Source organism: Abramis brama, assembly GCF_963993115.1.
Source record: "Abramis brama genome assembly, chromosome: 12".
Classification (NCBI taxonomy): domain Eukaryota; kingdom Metazoa; phylum Chordata; class Actinopteri; order Cypriniformes; family Leuciscidae; genus Abramis; species Abramis brama.
In genome coordinates, this window is record NC_139974.1 from 20,906,808 (window position 1) to 20,927,416 (window position 20,609).

General features: G+C 41.5%; 2 protein-coding genes across 15 annotated transcripts in view; one reads left to right on the top strand and one right to left on the bottom strand.

Annotated features, from left to right (window-relative positions):
- The window catches only part of thrb (thyroid hormone receptor beta), a 519,521-nt gene that overhangs the window by 59,146 nt on the left and 439,766 nt on the right, over window positions 1-20,609 (top strand). The window lies entirely within an intron of this gene.
- LOC311093028 (uncharacterized protein) lies at window positions 1,376-19,799 on the bottom strand (the record flags this gene model as incomplete). Its single annotated transcript, XM_084130105.1, has 4 exons — window positions 18,181-19,799; window positions 13,857-17,412; window positions 2,882-3,026; window positions 1,376-2,682 (listed from the first exon to the last, which is right to left on the bottom strand). Exons 2-4 carry the CDS (start codon window positions 15,729-15,731, stop codon window positions 1,376-1,378), a joined length of 3,327 nt encoding a protein of 1,108 aa, XP_083986231.1. The 5' UTR covers window positions 15,732-17,412; window positions 18,181-19,799.

The following is a 20,609-nucleotide window of genomic DNA, read 5'->3' on the forward strand; positions in this document are numbered from 1 at the left end:
TCTGTCTGGGGAATAGCGAACTCTTTTCCCAGTTTACTGTGAGACCGAGATTCTCGAGGTGATCGAGTAAAATGGTTCTGTGCTCCACGATCTCTGAGTGAGATTGGGCTAGAATCAGCCAATCGTCCAAATAGTTCAGCACTCGTATGCCCCGGAGTCTGAGGCTGTGCACTTCGTAAATGTACGGGGTGCCAGGGACAAGCCGAAAGGCAGGACTGTGTACTGATATGCCTGGCCCTCGAAGGCGAATCTCAAAAATCGCCTGTGACGTGACGCTATCTGTATTTGAAAATACGCGTCCCTTAGATCTATTGACACAAACCAGTCCCCTCGGCGAACATGCGCGAGGATTTTTCTGGTCGTGAGCATCCTGAACTGACGCTTCATAAGCGCTCTGTTCAGTTGCCGCAGATCTAGTATGGGTCTGAGACCCCCGTCTTTCTTGGGTACCAGGAAGTATCTGCTGTAAAGCCCCCCTTCGCTTTGAGCTTGAGATAAGGGTTCTATAGCCCCCTTGCTCAGCAGTTTCAGAATTTCGGCTCGAAGTAGATGTGCTACTTTCGATTCTACCGTGGTCTCGACGCGCGCCGTGTGGCGGCGAGGGCGTCGGCGAAACTGTAACGAATAGCCTTCTTTTATGATGTTCAGCACCCATTTCGAAACCCCGGGAAGCTTTGCCCATGCGTCTGCACAGGTAGCTAGGGGCTGGGTGCGAAGCGCACTTTGATCGGCTCGCGATACAGCGGCTTCGGTGAGCTGTGACATAAGCGTCGCGCTCATGACATCTGAGGCAGGGGGCGCGCTGATAACAGCGGGCAGTATGCCCGCGCTCTACTCCTCTGTGGTGGTTAACCGAGAAGGGGGAGGGCTGAGCGAGTTCCAATGGAACTGTCATGTCTGTGTGTGGACGTGGGCGCAGGGTAGCGGGCACGTTTACCACTTCATAGCAGCGCTCGCCTGAGCAGAGCGTCTGCATACTGGTTTCGTTTTTACAGAAACCGTGGCGTTTGTGGGCACTGGGTCGTGGGCACGTTTGCTACGTTTAATGTGCAATCGATCTGGGTCGATTTTATGTGCGCGAGCCCCGTATGAGGGGCTGTGCTTGTGTGTAGGAATGGGCACTGAGTAGTGGGCATTTTTTCTACACATGAAACACCATCGGCCGTGGCCGGGACACCAGAAAATACACTCTTTAAGGGATTTATCTGGGTAGCCGTAAAAACGGCTTTTGTGTGCAGGCAAGCGGGCAATGGAACCGGCTTGTTGGCTGTTAAATACGCTGGACCAGTCACATCTCTTGGAACTGGACGAGCGGCGAGCTTTGGTGGAAGTCCGGCCGCAGCGGGACTTGGACACCGTCGCTTTCCTAGGCGTGCTAGGACGACTTCGGGGCCTCAGGTTTCAACGCAATCTTCGGCCGCAGGCCACGCGGGGCAGGGCGGCGGCTGGAAGAGCGAGAGCGCGGTCTCGAGCCCTGGGTCTGGCGGCGTTGAGAAGAGGAGGTGGCGGGCGGAGGCTTAGGCTGTGAGCTCTGGGCAGACGGTTTCGCACGGCCTGCTGCAGAGCTGGAGCGCTTCGGGAGGAAGTGCTTCATGGCCTGGGTCGCTTTCTGTACCTCAGCGAACCTGTCGGTGAAATCTTTGACCGAGGTTCCGAAGAGGCCGGCAGGGGAAAGCGGCGCGTCGAGGAACGCGGTGCGCTCCGACTCAGACATGTCCGAGAGCGTAAGCCAGAGATGTCTCTCAGACACGGTGAGCGAGGCCATGCTCCGTCCTATGGCCTGTGCCGCAGACTTGGTAGCGCGGAGAGCGAGGTCTGTAGCGCTTCTCAGGTCTGGCACGCAGATTGCGTCAGGTCCTTTCTCGTCCAGCTTGCGGAGGAGATCAGCCTGGTAAATCTGGAGCGTGGCCATGGTGTGCAACGCTGACGCGGCCTGCCCGGCGGCGGAGAAAGCGCGGCGGAGCAGGGATGACGTCGTGCGGCAGGCTTTTGAGGGCAGTGCCATCTTAGCACGCCGTCCAGCGGAGGGCGGGCATAAGTGCACTGCGATAGCCTCTTCGACCGGCGGCAGGGAGTGGTATCCTCTGTTCTTGGCGTCGTCGACAGCGGAGAACGCCAGAGAAACAGAAGAACGAGTCCTGGCCGAAAAAGGGGAGTTCCAAGATTTAGTGACTTCTTCGTGAAGCTCAGGAAGAAAAGGCGCTGGCTTGGATGCAGGCGAAGTGCGCTCCCCGGGCAGGAAGTAGCCGTCCAGTCGGTTGTGAGCGGGCTGCTCAGGCGTAACCCAATCGAGGCCGAGGCTCGCCGTGGCCTGAGTGAGAACGCGAATGAGCTCCGCCTCAAAGCTCGCTCTCTTTCCCGTCGAAGCACGGGCAGGGGGCGCGAGATCCTCAGAGCTCGCCCAGCCCTCACTGCCTGATACTAGGAGAGAGCAGGAATCCCCTTCTCGCAGTATCGCGTCAACCTCATCCGCGTCGTCGACAGAAACGGCGGCAGACCGCGGCCGTTGTCCGTCAGGAAGCGAGACAGATGAAGCCGGTGAAGCAGGCGGGCGCACCGGCGAGCTTTGGCGGCTGGGAGAAGGTTCCGGGATTCGTTGAGCGCGGCGCTTTTTACGGCGCGGCACTACAGCAGGTGTGGGCGCAGTCTCGTTAAAGTATGCCAAGCGAGTCCTCAGAGTCGCTATGGGCAACAGCTCGCAGTGAGGGCAGCCACCGTCAGCGAGCGCGAGAGCTGCGTGTTCTTCACCCAGGCAGGAAACGCAAACCACGTGGCGGTCCCCGTCGCTGAGTGTGGCTCTGCACGAGCCGCAGGAAGGCATCTTAAAAAAGACGCGAGCTCTTTTAGCAAGTGTGTGTCGCGCCGGCGAGCGCACACACACAGTGCAGAGAAAAGGATATAGGCGCTGGATAGCGCAGCAGGAAGGCGATGAAGGCGGCGCGGCCAGCAGCTTCACGACTCGTCCCGCTGAGATGCTTCTTCAACAGCGCGGCTTCTTCTCGGATCCAGGGATGTGAGTTGCTTCGCTGAAGGATTAAAAAATCAGAGATATGAGCCCGCGAGCGACATTTATAGACCTAAGCCACGTCCGTTTCGGAGGGACGTGACGCAGAGGGCGCGAAGCGCCCTCATTGGGTATGACGTCACTCTAGGTCTCGCTCGATAGGCTCAAGCAGTTGCCAGCAGACCAGCCAATAGGCGCGCGAGCTGTCTCGCCTATGCCTGTATGCTGCAGCAACGCGTTTTACATTAATGCAAAATTAAGGATAATTTTTTGGCTTCAGTATTCTCGTGGAAAAGGATTTTCCCCTAGCGTATTCTACGCAGTACGAGAGAATCTCTCGTAAGAGAACTACAGAAAGCATCTGATCACAGGAATACATGTTTACACCAGCTCTTCAATTTGACATGCACTGACTATCAATTCCTCTTCATTAGAAGACCTTGCCCTAAAACACTCAGCCTGGCACCTTGCTGTAACCAGTAGGGCCACACTTTCAGCTTCTTAACAGAAGAACGGATAATAACAATAATGGGTTAAGCTTAGTTTTGCTATAGTTAGCTGTAGTTTCAGTTTTTAACCAGACTCTTCAAAGGTTTTGCAGAAGCCTAAATATTTCTATGTTAAATAATAATAAAAAAGTTTATGGTTAAATTTGTCTTGTGTTTTGATAATTACATCATGATTTGCTTGTAAAACATCTTAGACTATTGATGTTTGAGAGAAATCCTGAATTCCCAGGTTATTGCTTCGATAGACTACATAAAGAAGCATTATGCTGTTTCTTCATCTTCAAATAAGTCTTTATAGAGTTATAGAATTACATCTTTGTTGTTGTGGCTGTAGATAATAGGGATGCATTAGAATACAATTTGTTGGCTTAAACTGAAAATTTAGACACACAAGCTAAACTTCTCATTTAAAATTTTCCCTTTTTTTGGATTAAATAATTTGATTAAAATTGTGCTTTGGTTTTCCAAATATGCATTGCATGTGTTGTTCAATGCAATATTGACTTTAAACAAACTCCACAAAAAATTAATATATTTTAATCGACATTCAATGCACAGAAAACTAATGATCTTAATCTCAAATTGGCTTTTGTGAAAACCATATTTACCTTAGCTCTTCAATACAATACAATACAATACAATTTTATTTGTATAGTTGCCGTATGGCATATAGTTTGAATCCCCCGATCTTAGTGATCTTGATTGAGATACTGGATGGAGCAATTCAGATAAGTACAGTGGAGCCTGTTTCTGTAGCGACTTAAAAACAAATAACAGAACTTTAAAATCAATTCTAAATTTGACCGGTAGCCAGTGTAGCGTCGTCAGGACTGGTGTGATGTGTTCGAATTTACGCTTCCCTTTGAGGAGGCGTGCAGCTGCATTTTGGACTAATTGTAGACGGGTGATGTATTTCTGCGAAATACCGATGTATAGAGAATTACAATAGTCCAATCTGGATGTTACAAATGCATGCATAGCAATCTCAAAGTGTTTAGCAGATAGAAATGGCTTAACCTTAGCTAAAAGACGGAGGTGAAAGAAACAAGATTTTACCACAGCACATATCTGCTTTTCAAATTTAAGGTTATTATCAATCCAGACCCCCAAGTTCCGAACATAGGTAGTGCTATATGATGACAACGTTTGGAGGTCAAAATCATGTGTGGTACGATCGTTTGGACCAAACATAATAAATTCTGTCTTTCTCTCATTTAGACTCAAGAAATTACCAGAAAGCCATAGTTTCAATTCGTCCAGGCAGTCCATTAGAGGTTTTAAAGCAAACTTGTCGCCACGCTTCAGAGGCAGGTAAATTTGAGTGTCGTCAGCATACAAATGGAAGGAAACTCCGTGTCTAGATAAGATGGAGCCCAGAGGTAGCATATACAGATTAAACAATTCCGGGCCAAGAATAGAACCCTGCGGAACACCGGACCCCAGTTTCATTTTCGATGAACACTGTTGCCCGATGTGAACAGAGAAGCTTCTATTAGACAAATATGAGCGGAACCAATTTAAAACAGTACCCCGAAAACCCGTGGACGCTTCGAGACGAGAGATTAAGATATTATGATAAACCAAATCAAATGCAGAGCTGAGATCAGTAACAGGCTCAAAGACAGACCATGTAGAAGAGCATATGGGCACTTCAAGTGGCATAGAAGTTAACGAAGGCATTTGAGATCTAATCAGTGAGATCTTCTCTTTAAAGTAAATCGCAAAGTCTTCACAGAGAGAGTCAGACATCTCTGGGAATTTGTTAGTGGTGGGATGAAGAGCAGAGTCAATTACTGAAAATAAAACATTAGGCCTATTACTATTAAGTCTGATCAGTTCCGAAAAATAGTGTTTTTTTAGCAGATTTAGCAACTCGCTGAAATGCAACGAGTGATTCCTTTAAAAGTTCATAGGAGACATGTAGTCCGTCCTTATTCCACTTGCGTTCAGCCCTTCTACAGATCTGTCTTTGAGAACGAACATTGTCATTTAACCATGGTTTCGCCACATGATTGAGTTTGTTTTTCTTTTTTCTGATAGGGGCAACAACATTTAAAACATCAGAGCAAATAGAATTGAAACATATCAAGTGGTTATCAGCATCTAGGGAGCTTAATGGTGGAACCATGGCTTGATTCGCAGGTAAACCAGGATATAGTGCCACAAAGTCCTCCTTAGCACATTCTTTAAAAATTCGAGTTGTCCGTGAATAAATATGAGGTTTATGTATAGAAGCATTAAGAGGCAGAGAAAACAGAATCGGAAAATGATCCGACAAGCCAGTATTACTGATGCTGATGTCTGATACATGTAGTCCACGTGTTAAGATTAAATCTAAGGTATGTCCCTGGATATGAGTGTGACCAGACACTCACTGATTCAGGTCAAAAGAGGCAATACGGTTCAAAAACTCTTTAGAGAGTGGGTTAGTATCACAGCATACATGAATGTTAAAATCTCCCAAAATCAAAATTCTGTCATATCTCATAACAAGATCTCCCACAAACTCAGCAAATTCATTTAAGAAATCCTTATTTGGCAGAGGCGGACAATAAATCAAGGCAAATACCCGAGAGATTGTTGTTGTAGGTTGCACCAGTTGAGAAAAGTCTCAACTCTTCAAGTGAACACTAGTCCCAAACAAATTGTTTTTTATGAAGGACTATTTTATCTCTTCTGGCCTAAAATCTCACATTATCTACTCTTCATAGGGTCAGAATTTTTAGAACACTCTTTCCTCTTTAACAGCTGTAGCATTGCCCCCAGCATACATGGAAGTGATTGCAACTTTGATAACACTGTTAACATGGCAACAAGTCCTACGCACACAGTTGTTTGCATGACTTTTCTCTTGCCAGAGCAGGCCGCATGCCAACAATCCCACTACCAACGTTCCAACAGCTGCTCAGATGCCTCAATTTGTGTGACTAACATGTACCCAAATGCAGAGGATTGTGCTTGCATCTGGATTTACATGTACTGCTGCTCTGCAGGTTTGATGTTAGAGAACAGCATTTTTTTACAGCACAGTGCTGCAAACTGGAGAAACACTGTGCTTAACGATACTGTCAGAAGGCTTTTCAATCTACAGATTGCCATCATTTACCATGGATTTACTGTAGTAACACTAACTGCACCATGGTATTGTGGCAGAAATGGGATATTCATACTGAATTTTATTATATGATTAATGTTGATATATTAAATGTATTAAAGGGGTAATGGAATATAATTACAGTATTTATTATGATTAAGCTATGGCATTTGTGCATTCATACTAAATGTATTTTGTAATAATCGGTGAGTCACAGAAAAAAAAAAATCCACAGGGAGTGGCGAAGTCACACAGTCTGTGAGGGACAGATCGTTAATGGCGGGTCCTTGTGGTAATTACAGTATGTCGTGCAGGAAATGTCAGTGATAAATGGGATGGATGCAATAGGGAATGCAGTAAACTCAGTTTATTAGATAAACACTGGTGCAAACAGCAGGCATATAGCCAGTGAGTCTTTGGTGCAGAAAGACATTGGTGTCCTGGCAGCACTGATGCAGCAAACAATCAGTCCATAGCAAAAATCTGAAAACGTCAGAGCAGGAATAATCCAGACAGGAACAGGACTGAGGCACAAACTGAGGGCAGGAACACACGGCACGACAAACCCGAAACTTCTGACAACACCGAATAGAAAAGGCACAAGTTAATTAGTGTCGCGCTGATTAGGATCAGGTGTGTCCAATGATGACTCAATCAGTGCTTGCACAGAGAGAGAGAGAACAACAGAGAGAGACAGCTAGAGTGAGTCAGTGAACCTGATAACCATCCACCGACCTCAAATATGGCTTATCAATTGAAACATGTAGGTAGCAACTTTACATGGCCGCTCACTCTAACGTTAACCTAGATAAATGTGCACTATTATTAGGCTCATATCCAAGTGTTTGAGTGGAGTGTTGAAGCTGAAGTATACTGCGCTTAATTGACCGTTCGCAAAGACCTGCCTCCTTTAGTTACTGTTGCTATATCCGACAAGCCATGCCGCTCTCACGCCACACATCATGTTCTCACGCAGTGAAAAATACATTGTGGAGCAAAGAGGACACTGACAACGTGTGGACAGACAGGACAGAGCAGGTTACTTCTGATAAGAAACAAAGTCTCAACTTTCAAATTTGGTCATTTTTTTAAAGAAATTTAAACAATAAATACGATTTGTGGCTCTTTAATGTGTCCAGATCACTGTAGCGCCTTAGTTAAAGCGTCTCATTAACTGATCATCTCTTCTTTCTAGTAACTGTACTTTTAATGTTGTACTCTCAAAATAACAACAAAACGTTGTGCTTTTGTAAAATAAAGAAAACAAACAGGATGTGCTTTCTGCCGTCTCGGTCTCCCTGAACAGCAGTGCGTTACATAGTGTAAATGAACCAAAACAGCATATACTTGCCTCACAAAGATAAATATATCTGTAGAAAGCTTGAAATGTCGAATCGAAAACATATACTCTCTGATTATGTAATTGTAATTACATATTTAAGTAATTAAATTAATGTTAACGAGCAGTTAGTTGACTAATTACTTGAGTGACTACTATTCGGCTTGAAAAATCTTTAGTCGGGGGCAACTCTAGTATTTAGGCTACTGCTTTTCAAACTAATACCATAGAAACCATATAGTTACATTTTACCATGGTAGTGAGGTGTATATCTAAATGTATGCTACTATGGAAGACCAGTGGTTAATTTTAATAAAACTCAAATATTTATATTGGTCAGAATATTTTAATTTTACCATATAAAAATGAAGTTGTTACAAGTTTTACAGATGTTACTGTTTTTGTTAACCCCCTGGGGTCGGCAGTCGCGCCGGCGCGATCACCTCACTTATTTTCTTATCAGTGTAAAAGACACTTAAATAATTTATTTTAATTTATGTGAGAAATATGTTTGATAAAGCTTGAAATATCTATTTTTAAATTATGTTAAGCGTATCAAAAACAAATATTCTTTAAGTAATCCATATGAAAGCAACAAGATGTACAGTTTCTCAAGCGCGTCCTCATTATCTCTAATGTGACCACACCCACGTGCGCACGAGCGATTCACATGCAAATAGTCCACTTGAAAGAACGCAAACCTGTTAACGCCCTTATTACCTCAAAATAAAGAATCAAACTTCATCATTCCTCTGCTTTTCATCGAGGAAGACGTGTGAGTTTATCATGCGTGGATTTACCTCAGAAGAAGAAGAAGAATGCGATTTGAAGATGAGATTTTGAAGGTAAGAAATGCATTATCACTTATAATAGTTAGCGTGTTATTGTTGCATAAACTTCACATTGTACTAGTTGAACTGGTGTCAGACTAAAATGTATGAAATCGACCGTAACATGTTGAAATATGCACTATAGACAGGTAGGCAACCTTTCAATGCTAAACAAATATACATGTTGGACATGTTTTAAGCTTCATAATATAAAACACAGCATGATATAAAAGTAGGCTAGTATGAGTGTTTACACTAACATAATATTATAATGTTTAGACCTGTGTTTACTGTTAAATACTGTGTTCGTGGATATCTGTTCAAACGTAGACGTTTATAATTGTGGTAACAATAATGTAAAGCACTGTAAGTTTAGGTCACTCACGCTGTGCATTTGAAAGCAAAACATTAGGCTACACGTCATAATGAATGATAACATTTGAAGTAACATATATATATATATATATATATATATATGGATAATCCATATATGTTTCTCTAGTGTAGTGTACTGAAGAAGTGTACTGTAGTGTACCATTTTATTGATTTATCGTTATAGGCCGCCTGCATTTCTGTAAAGTATTTTTTAAATATTTTTTTTTATGCAGCCCTACAAGTATATGCCTACAAGGCACAACAAACCTGGTGTTTATTATATATTTATATTTTTGTGAATTTTAAATCGTAATTTTCCCCAAATCGTGCAGCCTTATAGTTTCTAGCAGAGTTTGTGCTGAATACAGTGTAATCAGACTTTAGCCATGAAAATGTTACAAGTAACAGAAAGAAGCACAAATGTCAGAACACCTCCAGGGCCCAGAAAACACCACAGACCCCAGAGGGTTAATGAACATAAATTTACATCTGCATCCTAGCTACTACTACTGTCAAACGTGCATTTTTAAGAGTCAAAACATGTAATAATATTAATGCCCTGCACTGCAAACTGTGCTGAAGATCAAGCAAGACAAATCTTTTTCATGATTTGAAACCATATCACCCATTAGCACATGCAGAAACTAAGTTTTTCTATTTGGATTTTATATTTTGTTGAGGAAAAATTACTGGAAAAGTATAAAGTGGACACTTAATAAACAAACTACAGCTGGTCCAAAACGCAGCAGCTCGAGTTCTCACCAGAACCAGTAAGTATGACCATATTAGCCCTGTTCTGTCAACACTGCATTGGCTCCCTATTAAACATTGTATACATTTTAAAATATTGCTGATTACTTACAAAGCACTAAATGGTTTAGCTCCGCAGTACTTGAGCGAGCTCTTAACGCACTATAGTCCTTCACGTCTATTGCGATCTCAAAATTCCAGCCAGTTGATAATACCTTGAGAATATCAAAATCGACTGCTGGCGGTAGATCCTTCTCCTATTTAGCACCAAAACTTTGGCACAGTCTTCCTACCATTGTCCGGGAAGCAGACACACTCTGTCAGTTCAAAGCTAGACTAAAAACACATCTCTTTGACCTAGCATACACATAACACATTATAGACTTCTATAATTCAATGTTAGGCTGCATAGATCAGGTCAGCCGGAACCGGGAACACTTCCTATAAATCCTGATGTACTCGTTACATCATAAGAAGAATGGCATCTACGCTTCAGCAGATCTATCCAGATCTGATGAAGGACCTCCGCCTGGACCCGTCATAGCGGGGTGCTAAAGTGCCAACTAGCTTCTCCTTATGGAGGATCCCTTTACCACTCTACAGATAAAGCGTTGTCGGGAAAACTCGGTTTGCGTATCTACCCCGAAGTGATAAAATTCTGTATCAAAAATGTTAAGGCCAGACAAGTAGTTTTTTAAGGCTTGGTTTGTAGGGAATTACAAACCTGCGCACATATATTCAAAAGCGCATACCAATAGACTGAACTCGTAATATGCATGTGCACGCCATCAGCGTTCTCACAGGTTTCGCGTTTAAAGTCTGTGTAGAGTTTCCTGTTAAAACGGTGTCGTGTTAGCAGCCCCTAAGTTAATAACTAATGATAGTTGTGACGGAAGTGAATCAATCAAATTAACTTTGGCTGGAAAATAACTTTATTCAAGAACTGCTATAAAGCCAAAACAATCTCTGTTACTTTAAACTATCCTTGTATTTCTGTAAAGCCGCTTTGGAACAATCTACATTGTTAAAAGCGCTATATAAATGAAGATGACAGTTGACAAGGGCCCTATTTTAGTAAAAAAAAAAACTGGCAGAGTTTGGTCGCATATAGCAGCCAAGGGCATCTTATGTTGCTCTAACAACATACAATGTAAGTAGTAGATAACTGTTACAACTGTTGACAGCTGCTGTTATCAGCTGGTTACGGTATTGATAAACTGGTGCTGAGCGAAAGTTAATGTTAGCTAACGTTAACGACAAGTAGTAGAACAACCAAGGATCCATCCAATCTGTGCCCAAACAGCCTCTTTATGGTGTATATTATGGTAGAGTTAAGTGCTCATGTCATATAACACCTTGTGCTCTTACACTAGTACTATAAGTCAGTCTACCGGCACCTTCGCCATTTTTTTCTTGTTGTTATGGAAACGACAGGTCTCTCTACTCGCTTGTCATTGGTCAGCTGTCAAAAGGCGCTGATTGAAAAGATTGAAACTTGAAACAGATTCAACTTGAAAAGACACTCTGAGCTGCAGAAAAGACGTCGGCGGTGGCCTTTAAAAGACCGCTCAGGACTTTTTTGAAAACATGGTTTACTCCATAGGATTATAATGTAAAACAGACGCTGGCAGCTTCAAAAAAGACACCAAGTGTGAACACGCCCTTAATGATCTATTTTCCACAAACTTCACTTAGGAGCAAACATCTGCCTTTAAACTTGAAAGAAATAAAGATTTGACATTTATCGTGATAATTATCGATATTGACTGATATGAGAAATTTTATCATGATCATTTTTTTAGCCATATCACCCAGCCCTACCTATAAGGATTGTTTTTGAACTCTGGTAGAGTCTTGGAGCTCTACTGGTCAATAACACCACAGAACAGAGAAATAATGCCAGATGAGAGAATAAAAGACAGGATGGAGTCAGGGTTCAGGGAAATGACTAGGAATTACAAAGAGGAGATGTTTGTGCTTATAATATTAGTGCATTAATCAATTGCAGATGGACAGCTGCAGGACGGAGTTTGCTGTTTGCTACTGACATCATCATTTGGTTCAGGAACTAACTGTATAAATCTGAGGTCAACATTGTAAAAGAGAATAATACAAAAAGTCTTGACTTCCTTCTGAAAAGCACAATTCAAGTGAGTTGAAAATGTGAAAAAGCATATTACGTCCTCTTTAAGATAATTAAGACAGACAAGCTGAAAACGAAAAAAATACAAGAAAAAACAGGGTGGTTTTTACTAGGGAGACAAATTGAGTTGTGTCAGGAGAACAGGGCAGGTGTCTTGGTGAGAGGCCAGTATTAGCTTATAGATATAAACACGTTAGCTGACGATATGTAACACTATGCTCAATATTGTAATAGTCTCACAATATTGTACAGACTATTATCGTGTATCAGGCAATAGCAAAGCTAGTATTGGACCCTTACCTGCATGTGTTTTGTCAGCCATTAGGAGACAGTTTCCAGAGGAAGGGGGACTTTATACACAGCAAAATCAGCAGTGCTAATTCAACACCTACAGAGTTAAATTCAACACTTTAAAAGTGTCTATATTGGTCCACACTAGATCGAGTTAAAACTACACTTTTCAAAGTGTTAAATATTTAACACTATGACAGAGTTGCAGCAACTCTCTAAATAGTTAACATTTAACACTAGTCAACACTGGTTAGTGTTGAATTTACCCAACACCAGTGTGTAGTGTCAAAATTTAACACCAAATGTGTGTTTTTCTTTCAACACTACCGAGTTGTTGCCATATTAACACTACATAGGATGTAAAGTTTAACATAAAATGCAACTCTTTTGTAATTTGTAATACTATTATTGGGAATCAATTCCCCCCCCCCCCCCCAAGCATTGGCTTTACATTAACAATGGACAACCATTCCTCTAGCACAGGTCACACAAAATGGCAATGTGGCACTACATATGTTTTTTCATCCTAGCTTTACACTTTTCACAGCTGCAAGGATGGACTCTATACGTGGCGGTGACAGGCGCGCCTGCATCGACACTGAGTCCCAAACCACGCCTAAAAAAGTGGTTCTCTGGAGTGGAGAAAGCACACTCTTCTTGGCGTTCAGCCGTAACCCCAACTCTTTCATGTGGGCGAGAACAACATCTCGATGTTGAACCGCCAACTGATGCGACTGAGCTAAAATCAACCAATCGTCGATGTAGTTCATGATGCGAATACCCTGGAGGCGCAGCGGCGCCAGAGCTGCATCCATGCATTTGGTGAAAGTGCGGGGTGATAAAGCTAGGCCGAATGGAAGAACACGATATTGGTATGCTTTGCCCCCGAAAGCAAACCTCAGGAACTTCCAATGACACGGACGGATGGAAATATGGAAATATGCGTCCTTGAGGTCTATCGTGACAAACCAGTCCTCGGACCTGATCTGTGGCACGATCTGTCTCAATGTTAACATTTTGAACTTGAGCTGCATGACTGACTCGTTCAGAACTCGAAGATCTAAAATGGGACGCAATCCCCCGTCCTTCTTCGGAACTATGAAGTACCGGCTGTAAAACCCGGTTTCCCTGTTGGAGGGGGGTACACATTCTATGGCCCCTTTCTCTAACAGAGTGTTTACTTCCTGTTCCATAACCAGAACCTGCTCGGGGGCCACCACTGTGGGCAGGACCCCCATAAACCGAGGTGGGCGTTTCTTGAATTGTATCTGATACCCTTTTTCCACGGTCTGCAGAAAATGCATTCACATGAAACTTAGCACTTAAATTCTCACCACCCTCCAAGCTATCGATCATTTCTTTCCTCACTGGACCAAACTCAAATCTCTGAAAATTAAAATTCTCCCAGTGATAAGCTAACTGTCTCTGGTGTTGTTTTACCAAGGATTTTGTGATATTTTTGAAATTTTTAACAGATTGTTTAAAAAAATTATGTTTGGCCTCAAACCTCATGCACCATACATGAAGAAGTGGACCTATTTTACGAATGCACCTTGGATAATGTATCATAAAATGATGCTTTGGAATTAATCTTCTGTCAGGAAACAAGGATCTGAACAGCTTGTGGTGATCATTAATCAAATGCTTCAAATAATACGTCAAACCATTAGTAACAACTGGTGAAAACACTATATTCACTATCTGAATCAAGAGGAGGAGCAAGTTCCAGTGACTGTTATTTCTTTCAATTGCGTCACCAAAAATCAGGGGAGCATTTCGCACAAGACACCACGACTGAATTGCATTCAATCCAAGATCTTTACTACCCTCATCCATTTTCAACCCACTTGGCCTGTTTTTTCGCTCAATATAACCGTAGTTGAAACTTTGTGACAATGTTTCCAAAGACAGATTCTTGTTATTGACCAGGTATTGAAATACTAGTTTCAATTCGTACTGCACTACACCTTCAAGCAAATCGTGCATGATGTCAACTGCATAGTTATCAGAGATGTGGTAAAAACATAGTGTATTGAGCAAGCATGTCTTCTTGACACCAAATGTTGATGCCAACATAGGATTTTCCTGTAGAGCTGCACAATGTTCTGCATGGATTTCTTTTGTACGGAAAATCAAGCAAGGGTTATCTTCAGTGAAGACAGATTGTAACTCTTCCTTTGTAGTTAAACAGAATCTACAGAAATATGTTGCACTGAAGGATTCAATCAAACCAAACAACCCGTGCAAACCTAGATTATCACCTGTTACTTGAATAACAGTCCCTCGCAATGGTGAGTCTGAGAAAGGTACCTCTATTCCTTCCATTTCTAGTGTTTTAACATCATCAATGAGAGGCTTTAGTATTTCATCAAAACCATATTTCTTCAGGTCTTGTGAATGAAAAAGTGCCACAACATGAATATTCATCAGAACAGAATTACATTTTGGGGGCAGGTTCCTCAATATAAAGTAAATGCAACCAAGCTTGTGTATCCCTTTCTTTGAACCCAAGGGATTTGCCGTCTCAAAATCATCGTAATAAAGCTGAATCTGTAGAGCATGTTTTTGCTGGGAAAACAAATCATTACTTTTGAAGTATGAACCATCACATATATCTTTATAAACACCTTCTTTATGTTGCTTGGCCTGCAGGAAACTTTCACATAATTCACTATTCTTAAACATAGATTTCAGGGTTCCCAAGATGGGTACATACACAAATTTATCTGTTACAGGGATCTGATTGTAAACTCCTGTTGTCCGATCTCTTCGCAAATCAAAACGCACCCCAAGAACATACTCTACAGGTTCAACTATTTCCCACTTTTCCTTGAAGAACTTCTGTCGTTTGGCTGCTGTATTTAAGACTGAGAAAGGATTTTCCAATTGATCAAAACAATTTTCCACCTTTTCTTCCAAATCGGTTGCTTGAATCTCTGAAGAAGTACAGCTGAGAACAGCTTCTCTTGTTTGCTCATGAATGTCATTTACAAGCTCTTCCATTGACCCTACCATTGCTTGGACAGTGCTCTCAGCAACACCTGATGCTTGCAATTGTGCTACAACAGATCCACACAGGTTTAACAAATGATGCTTGTCAACAGAGGTCCGGCTAGTTACTGGAGTGTCTGTACAGACTGCCTGAGAACTTGAAGGCTCATCACCTTCACTTTGAGCGTCCACATTGTCAATAGTATTTGGTGAACAAGTGGCCCTGTGCAAACGAACGAGGTGTTTTTTGAACCCTGAATACGTACAAAATGATAAAGAACATCCCGGTTGTCCACATTTCAAACGTAATGTCTTTCCTGGATATAATCCATGGTGAAGTCTCAAATGCTGACAAAGCAATGCAGAACTTTTCTGGTGTGCCTTACAAATAAAACATATCAGCATATTTGCAAACAAGGATGTGTATCACCTCAAATATTAGTGTGAAACAGCCTTGCTCTGAGTTCCTTTACTCTGGGACTTTCCTTGGCACTTCCCAAGTCGATGTTAAACACTGTGGTTTGGATGAATGTGTAGAAGCTGTTGAGGGATTCATGGTAGTTAACACTGAAGATGAAGTGTGCCTTGAAAAGCTCATCGAAAGCTGCCAGGGATGTTTGCGCCTTGCAAGGGATGGCCTTCTGGTCAACGATGACATAACCTCTGAATGTTGTTCTTCTGTTCACCAACACAGAGGAGGAAGGGCTGTCCTGGTTCCAAGCTCCCTAGGAAGGCCTCAACACTGGCTCCAATCTGTGACAAACACAGAGACAGAAAATATAAATTTAAGTTATGCAACACAAGCAACAGCAGTATGAGAACAAGTGGATGAAAAACATTAAACACGGAATACCTTGAGATATCTCGCCACATGGTTGACAGCTTGATATGAGCTAATTTTAGCACTCTTCTTGTGGCCTTTTGACGTAGGGGGGAGCAGGTGAACCAGCAGTAGAACGCTTGACAGGTCAGCCTAGGAGCAAAGTAGAATTAAGTGTAAGATGTTCAGAAACATTTCTATCTTAAAATATTATTAAAAAAATTACAGATTATGCCAAAGACAATACTTAAGGTAAGAAGATAAGAATCTGTTGTGTAAATGTTTTAAAGGCAGAATGAGGCACACTTACCAGACTCATTTGAGTTTTGCTGCGCAGACAAGAGTTCTTCAACATGCTGATTAGAAGTCCGGTTCTTGCAGTCTGCCAGGAGCCTGGGTTTGAAGTACGTCGGCCATTTTGCCAAAAATCTGCCGGAAACCTCTTCTCCAAACATCATGGTGAAATCTTGGTCAATCTACAGAAGAAACACCTTAAGTCCTTGATACTGAAAGTATATTGAATCATAATTGTTCACTTCAAAAATAAGCTGATCAAACAAAGGTATGTCTTTCTTACCAAGCCGGGGATGTCGAGAAACCGCGGGAACACATCCAAGACTGTTGCAGAGTTTTGCTGGTCCTGAACTAGCATCTGGCGGTATTGAAATGTTGCCTTCATCTTATCTTTGACAACTGACACATCAGTTGAATGTTTCAATAAGGATATTGCCTCACGGCATTCCTCGCCGAACAGTTGCTTGTCAGCCATGAGAAAATCCTTCTTGCTCTTTGGACCATACGTAGTGCTGGTGGAGCATCTCCGGAATTGAACTGCAGTGTTGCGCTGGACGGTCTTTATCCTCCAAGCCAAGTAGCCAGACCCACTCTCTGCATCATAGTAGTGTTCCTGTAAAACCCCAAAAGAACAAAAGTATGCAACACAGGGGTCACATCACCACATGGCAACATTAGAAGAAATTAAGAACATACACATTCTCTTCATATATTGCAATATAAGCCATTAATTAAAAAAACTTACATATCCGTTTCCAGAGTATGGATCGCTAAGGTTGGGAAATAGAGTGGTGATGCCAACAGCATATTTTGTTCGCACATGGGTTGGTGGTATTCTCCTTTAAAAGTAGAAAATATATTACTGTTCAAGAGGGATAAAAATATGGACTTAATGCCTATCAAACAAAACTTTATAAATATACAAAAATAAGATTTGGAATAAGAATAAAATTGTGAGGGAAAAACTGTCATCTAAAAAGTAAAGGTAACACTTTACTTGAAGGGGTGTGCATAAGACACGTGACACCTTCATAATCATGACATGACACGTCATGAATATGAAGGAGGTTTTATGCATGTTTATGACAACTGTCATTAAGTGTCATTCGCTCAATTATGACATTTTTAATGCAAATATGACATTGTTTGAGATGTCTTTGTTATGACAACTTGACATAAACCAATACATCAAAACCTGTCAGTGTCTTGGTAATGACAACTTGACATTACCAAGACAACATAAATTGTCATAAATATGTCATAAACATGACATAGCAGATTAATGATCAAACTTAAGAAACCACTTAGCTTTATGGGTTAACATTACATTAAACTGTCATGTGATTGGTTTTGACATCGGCTGTCATGAGGCCATTATAACTGTGTCATGAATGTTTTTCTTGACCTCAACTACAGTGGTACAAATTGAATTTGTCATTAAAGTGACATTTTAATGACAAATTAAATTTGTACCACTGTAGTTGAGGACAAGACAATTTATGTTGTCTTGGTAATGTCAAGTTGTCATGACAAAGACACTGACAGGTTTTTGATGTATTGGTTTATGTCAAGTTGTCCTAACAAAGACATCTCAAACAATGTCATATTTGCATTAAAAATGTCATAACTGAGTGAATGATACTTAATGACAGTTGTCATAAAGATGCATAAAACCTCCTTCATATTCATGACATGTGTCATGTCATGATCATGAAGGTGTCATGTCAGTCTTATGCACACCCCTTCAAGTAAAGTGTTACCAACATGGTATACTTACCCATGTACTTCCATCATGTCTGCAACCAGGAGGTTTACCATTTGTCGCCGTGTAGCATCCGTCAATGTCTTTGTTTTGTCATACTCGTGCAAGATTTTTTCTCCCCCCGGCTTAGACTGGAGAACGTTTCTCACCATCTAAAAGATGAAGAAGAATCACAAAGGTAGTCATCATGTTAGACATTCCTGCAATAAAACCACAGCTCTTCTACAGAATCTTTGTGTTTGAGGATTAATAACTAATTTAATTTATTACTGAAATTCCCCAATACCTCATTTGCTGATTCCTGCTCAATGTGGGTTCTTTTATATCCATTGTTTCTATCAAGAATCACTGTTGCATCTGATGAATCAGACGCCACAGAGGATGACGTGTCGGACACAAGCAACTCTGACGAAGAATGTGAGAGATCTTGATTAAGCACAGCTGTAAAAGAAACATACACGTTTTAAATACTATTGTTTGCTCAAAAACCTCTAACAACTTATTTTAGGCTTGCCAACCAAACTGTCTAGTAGTTCTACTAGTTCAGCTTTAATTGAACTTTGAAAAACAAACACTCTAACGGAGCAAAGTCTTACCTGTAGACTTTTCTGTGGACACATGAATGGTAAGATTCCCTGCTTTTAAAAGCTCCTCAAACACATCCGCATCCACTTCTGTCCCAGATTCATCTGTGACATGCAGCTCGGTCTGCAATGGAAGACCTAACTTTTCTATGACTGAGAGAAATTTTAGATTTAGGAAAATAAAGAAAAACACAGTGCATTTCCCATTATTATTAATATAAAAAAATGTAAACAATTGGAGCATTCTGAGCAGTGTGCAGTGTTTTTCTTTTTCTGCATTTTAGATTCTATATTTGGACTGCTTGACAAGAAATTATTACTGCCCAACACAATAAACACAACTTGGTGGCTGGGGCAATATAACCAGATTACAGTCCCATTGTAAATGGAAAATACATTTTAGTAACTGATGACTTTAATGTAATGAAGTAATGCCAACCTTTCTGAAGAAATGTATTGTAGTCTTCATAGCCCTCTTCAGCTTGGGCAACTTTAACATACTTCTGAGTTTCACCAAATCTCACTTTGACCAACATGATGTGCTGTAAAGAAAAAAAATACATTCAGAAATGTAATGAATGAGAAAATGTGCACGTTACTGTGACAAGCACCAACACAGAGGAAGTAAAGCTAATAGAGGCGAGTGAGGAGAGTTAACATAACGTTTACATTAACATTTCATAACATTTCCCTCGGAAATGTGACTAACCTAAAAATAAACCCATACACTTATTTACACGATTTCATTGGAAAATAGTGACGCAATATCAACAATCATAAAGGTTCACATGAAACATGATAAAGGAAGCCTAAACGGTATCCTTAAAAAATGAGGGTGGATACTTATCCACACAAAATTCTTCCAAATTGCACAATGCCCTGTACGCAACATCTTGCTATACAGCAAGCGTGCACACTTTTTAAACTTGTGCAGCAAGCACAGAGAAACTGTCCATGGAAAAGAACCAAGCGAGCGAACCTCCGTGACTGTGCGTTCACACCAGACGCGCGTCAAAAAAAAAAAAAAAAAAAAAAAAAAAAACACATTTGAAGCGAAATTTACGCGCGTCGGAGGCGAAATCCGTTGGGGGCCATCTTTTTACAAGATATTATGTATATTAGCGGGAAAATAGTTGTAAAATGGCAGCACGGCAGCTTTCTAGCTGGTTAGTAGGTCAATAACGTGACTCAAAAGTGAAATTTGTACATCTTACAACTTACCAGGTTGTACAATCTCCTCACTAATCCTCTTCCAAGAGAGGTCATTTTTGTTCCTGTCTCGATGCGCGAATGAGGCGTATTCGCGTCTACCGCGCCGCGCTCATTTACCCACCCAAAGCCAGTAAAGTTAACGTTACACACTTCCAAACATGTGCACCTGATTTAGTTGGTTAAGCTAATGTTAGTTTAAGTTAGCTAACGTTAGCTGAAACCCTCACATAAAACGTGTTGCAACTATATTGAACGTAGCTACCTTCGTCCAGCTGTAGAAATGATTAAGGTGCAAATACAAATAAGTTACACCAAGCACGTTAAGCATGTTAATTTATATTTGAAATACAACACGAAGTTACAAACAGCTAATGTCACCATAACATATCCTTACCCTGAAAAGAAAATGCTAACTTTACTTCGGTCTAATAGCGTTAATGGACCACTTTAACGTTACTGGTTGTTCTGATTTCCCAATAAGAAAATTCTCACTGTATTTGTTCCATACATTGAGCGTTACTGAAATTGTACACATAAGTTATCCTTTTGAGCGTGGTAATAACTGTTGAATGGTGAACTGGTTAGCTAGCACTATCAAACTAACTAGGATA